The sequence below is a fragment of the Leptinotarsa decemlineata genome, unplaced genomic scaffold, assembly GCF_025532065.1.
Source record: "Leptinotarsa decemlineata unplaced genomic scaffold, Ldec_3_MD MMD2_tig00000008_RagTag_RagTag, whole genome shotgun sequence".
Lineage (NCBI taxonomy): Eukaryota > Metazoa > Arthropoda > Insecta > Coleoptera > Chrysomelidae > Leptinotarsa > Leptinotarsa decemlineata.
In genome coordinates this window covers 1,339,848-1,350,093 of record NW_027412537.1, presented here as the reverse complement: position 1 = coordinate 1,350,093, position 10,246 = coordinate 1,339,848, and the positions used below count along the sequence as shown (strand labels likewise).

At 37.5% G+C, this 10,246-nt stretch overlaps 1 protein-coding gene across 1 annotated transcript; it reads left to right on the top strand.

The window, feature by feature from the left end:
- The first annotated feature begins 751 nt into the window (after window positions 1-751).
- On the top strand, window positions 752-7,186 carry LOC141480762 (52 kDa repressor of the inhibitor of the protein kinase-like). Its single transcript, XM_074171166.1, has 4 exons — window positions 752-812; window positions 5,749-5,935; window positions 6,133-6,356; window positions 6,431-7,186. The coding sequence occupies exons 1-4, from the start codon at window positions 752-754 to the stop codon at window positions 7,159-7,161; spliced, it is 1,203 nt and encodes a 400-aa protein (XP_074027267.1). The 3' UTR covers window positions 7,162-7,186.
- Window positions 7,187-10,246: the final 3,060 nt, after the last annotated feature.

Below are 10,246 nucleotides of genomic sequence, written 5' to 3'. Positions count from 1 at the left end.
GTCAGAAAAACCGACAATCGAAGGAGCACTAGGCAATGACAACATCATGAACAGTGGCAGCGCGAGGGACCCGTTTACATTTTCGCGCTGCCCACTTTACTTCTCACTTCCCTGTTCAATTGGGCTGAGTCTAAACGTGGTATTAACCCTTCCACAAGGCGAGCTTCACGTCTCTCGCTCCTATACGGGAGCATTCATCACTTCTACCTATCGCCCATTCACACCGGGAGCCATTTTAAGTTCCTGGCTCCTTGAGGTCAGTCGTAGAATGGATCACACACAAGCTGTTGCCATATACCTTCTCTACCGTCGACACAAACTTTGACGACAGAAACGTCAATGATCAAGAATGGGATGGATAAAGTTGCGAAATCTACGTTGAGCACCTTGCAGACTTACACCCAACTTTTTACGACTTCATTTCGGTCCTTATAAGTGTCGAAACCTTTATCCGGGCCGGTTGCACAGCACTAGTTAGCAGCTCCACAACGTAATTTGCCATAATAAAAAGTGTGAAGCGTCAACTAGGAAGAGCCGTTTTCACCCCTCGAACGACAACCATCTGAGGTCGAAACTTGTGCGAGCTAAGGACTAACGTGGTCTTACCTTTTAAGGTATGATTCCTAACACGGGTTGGACGATAGCAAGTGAAAGTCGATCGTTCAGCCTGGGGCTTGACCCAGCGACCGACCAACACGGCGGTCGATTCGAAGGAGTGAACAAAGCACCCACGTCGAACCGCCTGGCTACCATGATTCCCTCCAACTCGTCCATCTGCATTTTGAGGAGGAGACGTGGCTCCCCGGCTCGAGGTACAGGATACGTGAGAGCTCTCGTCTCCTGAGATGTGGCGGCTCCCGCTCTTCATCTGAAAGCTCCGTTGGACTCGTGACATTTTGGCGCTATGAGCCTTCCTCTCTCTCTCGGGAGCGAAAGACGTGAAGCTCTCCGTGTGAAAGGACGTTAAGAGTGTGCAGGAGAATCCGAGGCAGTCGATTTCGCGTCGCTCACAACTTGGCGAATTTTGCTTCGTGACTTGGGCCTGCACCCGTACATAACTCAACTGATCCAGGAACAGAAGGTAAACGACTAAGACAACGACGCTAAATAGGCTCTGACCCTAATTTTCATTGAAAAATCATCTTCAGCGATGAGACCCATTTCTGAATGAACTGGTTCGTGAACGAAAAAAATTGTGGAATTTGGGACGACACCAATCCACATGAGATCCAAGAGGGTGCAATGCATCACGAAAAAGTAACTGTTTGGTGTGGATTATGGGCTAACAGTGTTATCGGTCCATATTTCTTTGAGAACGGCGTTGCCAGGCCATCATTGTCAACGGCGAGCACTATAGGTCGATGATTACCAACTTCTTTTGACCTAAATTGGATGATCTGAACACCAACGATATGTGGTGATGTGAACTGGCCACCAAAATCGTTCGATTTGACCTCGATAGATTTTTTGTGGGGTTTCTCAAATCGCAAGTGTATGCGAATAAGCCAAAAACCACAGCGGTCCTCAAGGCCAACATAACTCATGTCATCGGTCAAATACAGCCTGATTTATGCGCCAGAGTTTTATTCAACTTTAAAGATAGGAAGCGCTCAATGAGAGACCCTTTATATTTGGATTTTTAATTATCAAATGGTAGTCAGACTCGGTTTGTGAAACATTAAAAAGGGTACACAGATTCAACTCTTAGTTTGAGAAGATACTGAAAAACAGCATATCCTTTTTCGGAACAAATATCATTTATTTAGATAGTACCATGAAGTTTACCTTCCTTTTCAATTGTGGAAGATGAAAATTACCGAAATAATTGATAGTTTATTTCATATTTGAGAACTCAGATATCCTTGCAATTTGATGCAACATAATGTATTTCAATGATCTAATTAGCAAACAAATTACTACCAAGAAGGAAACACTTAATTTTGTGATTTGTTATGTTCATTATATTGACTTATCATCTCAATTGAATAATCTGTGTGGCCATTACATTTTTGGACCCTAAGGGGAATATGTTCATTATGGAAGTTAACGGAAAATTTTATTCATCATAGTAATGTATCTATGAATTACCACTGTAGCACTGGCAGTGAAGCTTTCGCACAGTTATTTTCGGCCGTGAAGGTGTACATTTATGAAATGTTATATGTTGAAAAACATTATTAGACATCAAAATATCACGCATGCTCTGTCTAGAAAATATGCCTTTCAGTTGATAGATCAATGATTCTGAGGAATGATCTTTCAACCGAACTTCTTCAAGAGATTTGGGATAGTAGTCTATGATAACTAAATAGTGATTTCTGTTTGATTCAACAAAATCTATTCCTATTTTCTCCCAAGCTCTCATAGAAATGGGGTGTTGTAGAGGTTATTTCTGATTTGCTCTTGAAGGTGCTGCACCAATAATGTTTTCAATTTATTTAATAGTAGACTTTATTGTCCGAAGAAAAAATCTTGTTGACAAAGCTAATAAGTAAGTATAAAATAAAATACAAAAATGTCCTATGAATATAAAAATATAAACAAAATATAGTGTACACTAAACTAAACTATAAAAACACTGAATGAAAACAACAAACAATGGTTGAAACAAATACAAACAGAGTAGCAAATCACTCGTCAAGAGTATAAAAACATATTTCTAACAGAAATGATTTCAATTTTTTTTAAACAATAAAATGCTGCATATTGACTTATTATTTGTTTGTTTATTATTTGTTAAACAGTTATAAATTTTGGGTCCCATACGTTGTGGTGCACTTTGAGTTATCTTACTTAGCCGATCTAACGTGTATCATTTGCTTCTACCGAGTGTTTTTATCATGAATATCGCTATTGAGATTGAAGTCATTCCTGTTAGTGAAAACATAAACTGACAACTCATAAATATATAATCCAATCAGAGTTAAAATTTGGTGTGTAGCGAAAATGTTTCTGCATGAATACTGTCGAGGAACATTGAACAAACGGCGTAGGATAGCTTTTTGTTGGATAAATACATTTTTACTCTTTGCAGAGTTGCTCCACAAACATACACCATATGGCAACCACGATTCGACCTGGGCATGATTAACAGCCATAAGTTGGTTCATGTTGAGAACAATTCTCAATTTTGAAACTAGTTGATCACAGTGCTCATTCCAAGAAAGACTCTCAACCATTTGCATGCCTAGGATTTCAACAGCATCATGGGTGTTTCTCAAAATAGAGTCATTAACAGTCACCTGAATATCATCGGTTTTATTTTGATAGTTGTGAAAGCGGATTAACTGAGTTTTTTCCATATTGAAAAACAGATCTTGACTATTGAAATAGTTTGAAACTACATCCAGAGTATTTTCACATTTTCGTGTTAATTAATTCGTCGCTTTGGCAGATATCACCGAATTATAATCATCTGCATAAGCAGTTACTCCAGAATATGTTATTTTCGTGTCTACATTATTGATATATAATTGAAATGAGAGTGGCCCAATAAACAATTTCTCATTGCTCTTTCCTTGCCTGAATCACTCATTTAGTAGATATGCTTTTTGTGAGTTTTTGGTATTATTATTTTAGAGTTTTCCAGTAATAGTATGTTAAGAAACGTTATTTCATTCTGAAAAACAAACACAGAGTTTCACTTCGTTTTTTTTGTTTTCTGGCTAACCGTTTGTTGTTGATCTTATCAATCTTTCTTCTAGCTATAAGTATGAACAGAGGAAGATTTTCCTGTTGTTTCATGGCCAATACTGCTGCGTACGAGGAGAATCACCCTCTCCTAATCTTGTTTTAAAGATGAGTTTTTAGGTACTTGGGAACCGTCTGACTCATCTACACGAATTAACTCAATTCAGAAACGTTCATTCTTCATTTTTGTACACAAGGTTGTTCAATCAGCGTTTTGTTCAGGGACGGGTTAGTATTGTTGTAAATCATCCCCTGAAAAAATTATAACCGGCCGCCGCTGGTCGTTGTAAATCAAGTGTGACGTGACCAGGATCGTGCTCAAGTCGACTGGCGCTTCGATACTTTTCTAGGTGTCGCGTCGCTTCGAGAATAATTCTACCGTCTTCGAAAGACTTCTGGCGAATTCCCTATTGGCTTCGAGATAATTCGATTTGAACGCTACCCACACCCCGATCGAGGAGTCAAGTTCAGCGGACAATGCGGTACGGAACGATCTAATAAGGCAATAGACATTTGAATATTAGTTGAAGTTTTAGTTAGAGTGCTTGGTTGTATTAACAGTGAAGTTAAGTTGGATTACTGTTCAGTGAAGTAAATTATTGTCAAACACACGGGAAAAACATCATGGTATTGAAATTACAGTTTAGGTTTTACAATTATCCTCAGTCTACGTCACTTGTTACATGAGTCTCGTATTTTATGGTTATGTTGGTGTGCTGAAGTGCATCTCCTTTTTTTTTTCTTGCGTTGTCCAGATCTGTTCGAGGTGAGGGTGTGGTTTGGATCCAGACTGCCCACTACCTGATCGTCAGCGCAAACTAGAATATCGAATAATTGTTCTGGAATGTCCTCTAGTGCTCAAAATAAGCTGGCTATAGAAAATGAAAGTTTCTCTTTCGGAATCCTTCTGATGGTTGGGCATGGTTTTCAGGATGTTGACAGGTTCAGATTGCAGTGGTGTTGATAGTTCTATGCACATATTTTTCTCGGAGTTCCCGTAACCTAAGGTTAATACGGATGCATTTGACAGCGTTATATAATTGTTCAGAAGAGTATCGATAATGGATTGTAGATATAGCGGAGTAATATTTTTCCGGTCGTCGATATTCAGGGGCTTTGTCTTGGAGCTATTGGGATTGATCTTCTCTCCGAACAATGTGAGGATTTTGTGAGGAATACTAAATAAGGGCGCGAAAATGTGAGTATTACGGCAGCTCAAAGTAAGTAATTTTGACATCTTACATTGGCAACACTGCTTATGCCGTTTCTGCGGAATATATAAGATACCTGTCGAGCACGCAGGCGCAGTTCTGTCTTACGTGATCCAATGCGAGAACTGAGATATAAGCGAAGTAATAGTGCAGTGTGTGGAATTATAGTGTTGCGAATTAGTGAAGTGAAAGTGAGTAATGCTATGATTTTTTAATTTGAATTAAAAGGATTTGATGCCTAATAGTAGACTACTCACTGGTATTCATTCTCTTTAAGTGAATATTTTTGTACAAATGGAATTAATACATGGCTCCTTTTTATAATTGTTAACCTGTTACAGGTCGATCAACAATTGAAATGGCAAAAAGGACGCAAGCAAATACATTAGTCAAATATTTATTTGAAAAATCTAAACTTGATGCTGATAGTGAAGCTAGTGAAGGTTCTAATGAAAATCAGTGTTCAAGTGATTTCAATAGCGATATTGCTACAAGTAGTTCTAGTACTTCTGGTGCGTTCCTGGGACTGTGGATAATGTTTCTCAGCATTTTTTAGATGTGGGATACTATATGGGATCAAACCGGAAACGGCTCATTCTGATTATTGAAACAATTAAATTATGTGTACGTCAGGAATTGGCTTTGAGAGGTACGTGCGACTCAGGTCCTATAAAAATCAATGATCCTGAGCCAAAAACAAATGATGGAAACTTTCGTGCTATCGTACGGATGAGAAGCAGATGTGGAGACTCAAATCTAATGAAGCACATGGGAAATATGACGTTGAACTCTCCCTATCTAAGCCCGACCATACAAAATGAACTTATTGCAATTTGTGGTGAATAAGTCCAAAAAAAAAATGCGCAAGAATTGAATACTGCGAAATTTTTTTCAATCCTTGTTGACGAAACTACCGATGTTTCACAACAAGAACAAATGTCCATTAGTGTGAGATATGCCCAGTCAAAAGATTATGTGTTTATCTTGCGTGAAGATTTTTTAACTTTTGTAACAGTTGAGAATACAAAAGGAAAGTATTTAGCTAATGCAATTTCATCTGAATTGAAATGTTTGGGAGTAGATTGCGAATACTTAATCGGACAAGGATATGATGGGGCTTCTTCGATGAAAAGAAGTTTTAAAGGTGTGCAGGCAGTAATTCGTGAGTCACACCCAGAAGCCTTATACGTCCATTGCAGCTCACATTCATTGAATTTAGCTCTGGCTAAAGAGAATATAAAAAAAACTTCCCCGAAACACAATGGAAAAACCTTACGGCAATGTGCGAGACCCGTTGGATTGAAAATCATGATGGGTTGTTAAGATTCAAGAAAATCTATAAAGCAATTGTTGATACACTAGACGACTTAAGCACTGACATAGATTGTGAAACATCGTCAAAGGCTAATTCTTTTCTGCGATCAGTCATTTCAAGTGATTTTGTTATAAGCTTATGTTGTTAAGAATGTTGTTCCCATACACACTGACACTATGCAAAATACTTCAATCTCCCATTTGCGATTTGGCAGCAGCTTTACAAAATGTCGATTTAATCATGAAGACTATTGAAGATATTCGCCAAAATATTGATAAAAAATTTGCAAAACTTTTCCAGAATGCACAGAATTTGCTCTGTACTGTAAACGAAGAGATTAAAATTCTGCGAATAACGTCACGCCAAGAGCATAGGGCAAACTACAACACAAAAAATCCCGGAACTTATTTTAGAATGACTATAATGATTCCACTTTTGGAAGATTTCATTGATCAGCTTCAGTCGAGATTCCACAATCATAAAGCCACATTATCATCTCTCAACTTTTTAATTCCTTCTGTGTGTTGCAAAGAACAAATCAATAATAAATATCAAGAATATTCCTTTGAGTTCTATAAAAAATATTCAGAATGGGACTTTGTGAATGCTAAATTAGACATGTGGCAGGTGAAATGGCTGGAAAAATCTGAACTAGATCGACCAACATGTCCTATAGAAGCTCTCGGAGAATGCAACCATTCCTTATTTCCTAACATTCAAAAACTTTTTAAAATCTTGGCGACACTGCCTGTTTCTATATGTACCCCTGAGGGGACTATCTCTTTCCTGAAGCGACTCAAAACTTATTTAAGAAACTCCACAAGCCAGGAACGACTAAATGGTTTGGCGTTAATGTCAATCCACCGTAGAATTGACATCGACACCGAGAAGGTAATTGATTTGTTCGCTGCAAAGAAAGCTAGAAAACTAAATTTGATTTCGTAAAAAATGTTAATATTTCTGTAATGGTTTTCTAACAAATATATATGATTATGTAACACCATTTTCTTTCTTTCGTTTATTTTTATATTTCATGTTTTTTTACTGTTCCACCAAACCAAACCCCCCCACGAAATTATTTTCTGGCTACGGCCTTGCAATAAACCGTGTCATAGTATAAGACATATGAACTTATACACATGATAGTCATGTGAGTAGAGTCTTGCTTGCAATTATTTCGAATGTCCCTCTCAATACTTTCAGGATATTGGCGCTTTTCTGGATTCTGTTCAGGATGTCGTAAGAGCGTTTCCTCAATTGAGGGCTTTTGAGAAAGTGAATCCCAAATTGATGTCAACGTGTTTTGGAATGAGAGACAATGTTGTATGATACTTTATGTTAACACATATTTCATTATATTTGACAGGCTTTGTTAATAACAATTTACATTCTCGGACAATGAAGCATATTTTCCTTCTTTTTAAAATTATGAGGATTGCTTGAGTTGCATATTACTTCAGATGAAGGAAACTAGTATAATTACAAGTGATTGTCGAATGTATTGAATATCACTGAGTGTAAGGGTGATTTTTGGCTTTCTACTTCTCTATCTTCTTACAAAAAAATATGGAAATCTTCCAAAGAAAGGAAGACTACAATCGAAAACAAAATGAACCCTTTGAAAAGATGTGTGGATCATGCAAAGAAGTAACTTTCAGACGCGAACTGGAAAAAATCCCTTCGTAACACATTAATTGATGAGCAGGTATTTCTTACAGCCTTTCTGCTCATATATCGGTTCGAAAACTCGATCAACTGTGGATAGTTTCAGTTATTCATTTGAAATTATGACATTTGACATTATGAATAAGTGAAAATTTAAACCATTTTTTTTGTCTCACACTGTATATCTAAAAACAGTCGAATTTTGTGAGTAGTTGTGAATTCGCTATGAATCATCATCATCAAAAAAGACCCTACACATTGAAACAAGATTGTTTCTCAATATTCCGGTATTTCTGCCGGAATATTGAGATATTTAAAACAACAATGGTTTTTTTAAGTGTCAAGAATTTATGCATTCATTGACATTGATGTTGAGTGACCCCTATTACTGTTGTCATTGATTGATTCAATAAGAGGTAAAAAAAATCCGTTCCACTAATGTATTCGCCAGCACTTCTCGACCACGAATTGCAAGGCCTAAATCACAGTGTGGACAATACTAAAAACACTACCGATTATTATTTTTGGGGTCAAGATTATTTATAGAATAATGCAACATTATAAAAAGTCTTATTATTTTGGTACTCGGTACTCTTTTTATAAGCGTATTAAAGTACGACGAAACTACTGTCAAGTCTCAAGAACAATCAAGGTTTGTATGGTGATTAGGCAATGAATTAATAGGAGTGTATCGATTTTGATTTGTTACAGTAATGAGTAATGTAACAAATCTTGAAACATTCCATCTGTTACCTTGATCAGTGTCAATGTGACACTGAATAGGAACGAAGGGGCACAATTTTTAATTTGATTGTTATCTGGACCATGAAAAAAAATTAAGTTTGGTGCAATCTCCTATAAATTCGAATACATTCATGTTGATCTACATAGTTACCTATTTTTTATGTGAATAATTTGACAGTTGCTCAGCTTCTGAATTGGTAATCATCAGTCGTATCTATCAACTCGTATTAATCAGTCATATAAGAAGGAAAAAGAAGAGATATACTTGCTTTGAGTTCCGTTTATGAGCGAACTGATAACTTCATCAGAAAATATACAAATTTATGCTATTTTTGTTTAATGATATTCTCTCATAATTGGAATAAAAATATTTGAATTTGGAAAAATTACTAGTTAGAAGAATTTTTGATATATCATGATAACAATATAATATATTTGACGTTACAAAATAACATAAAAAATACAATAATTGTGTATATGATTTTTCAACAATTCTTTATGAAACTTCGTTCAAAAAATTTGCGACTGGAAGGTAATTTTTGGCAGTCAACTCCTCATTAATATACAGGGTGACAATTTGAAACCTTTTTTCAACAATGGGTCCAGACGTATTGAGAATTACCGGTATAATTATTTGCATCTTGGAGCAATAACAATGCAGATGTATCACAAACGGACCATGCAGAAGGATCTCCTTCCTAATGATCCGTGACCATAAGAGATCAGGAATTGAAGCCTTTCTCTTTAGGGCAACTGCCCTAGCAGCTGGTTAACTTGGTTTAGTTTTCAACACTGAACGAAGTGCTCACAACTATGTCACCGAGTTGAAACTGTTCAGCAAAAGGCCCATATAAATGCTGTAGAGATCACTTCACTCCTGCGGCAACACAAGGATAAGCCAATGCATGTGGCCTTCTTCAACAATATTGAAGACCTTGGCTTCAGGATGCAAAGATGGTTTCTTCAACACCTCTTATTCTACAGCAGTCGCGTGATGGGTATAGAGGTTCCTGACACAAAGTGCAGGGCCTGCCGCGAGGCGTCTGAGATCCTAATGTACTTGCTGTCAGCATGTCTAGCATACGGGACTCTAACGGTATAGACGAGACATCTGTGTTGCCATACATTTCGGGGGATATTGAATCCGATATGGGGGAAGAGAAACACCCATAACTTACAAAGGTTCATACGAACTAATAAGACTGATGTAGCCCTTTTCGCAAATTAGAGCAAGACGATATTTGTCGTGGAGGTTTCAACTCTTGGCGAGGCGAATATCGTCCGAAAAGAGGAGGAAAACCGGATAAAATATCGAGATTTTCTCTCCTCACTCCGCAAACTACTCCGCAGACTCTATCCAGTCCACTCTATCAAAATGGTTGTTTCGATTATTGGAGTCTGGTGGAATGATGCCCTCTCTAGTTTAGAATCTCAAAATCGTGCCGGCTTGTCGCACTAAACGCCGAGTCAAACTTCTTCATATACCTGTCCTATCCGATCCCGTTTTGATTTTGCCCCAAAAGCGTCATACATGCTTCCGACTTCTTTCCGATTTACCGCTCCGGCTTGATACACTTGCCACTCTCATCAGTGTCTATTCAAAAAACATCTTGGAAGGTCC

Coding starts and splice junctions, on each gene's coding strand:
- LOC141480762 (XM_074171166.1), top strand. CDS start 752: ATGATTCCCTCCAACTCGTCCATCTGCATTTTGAGGAGGAGACGTGGC. Junction 5,936..6,132: donor GTTGAGAATACAAAAGGAAA/GTATTTAGCTAA, acceptor CTCTGGCTAAAG/AGAATATAAAAAAAACTTCC. Junction 6,357..6,430: donor TGATTTTGTTATAAGCTTAT/GTTGTTAAGAAT, acceptor GCGATTTGGCAG/CAGCTTTACAAAATGTCGAT.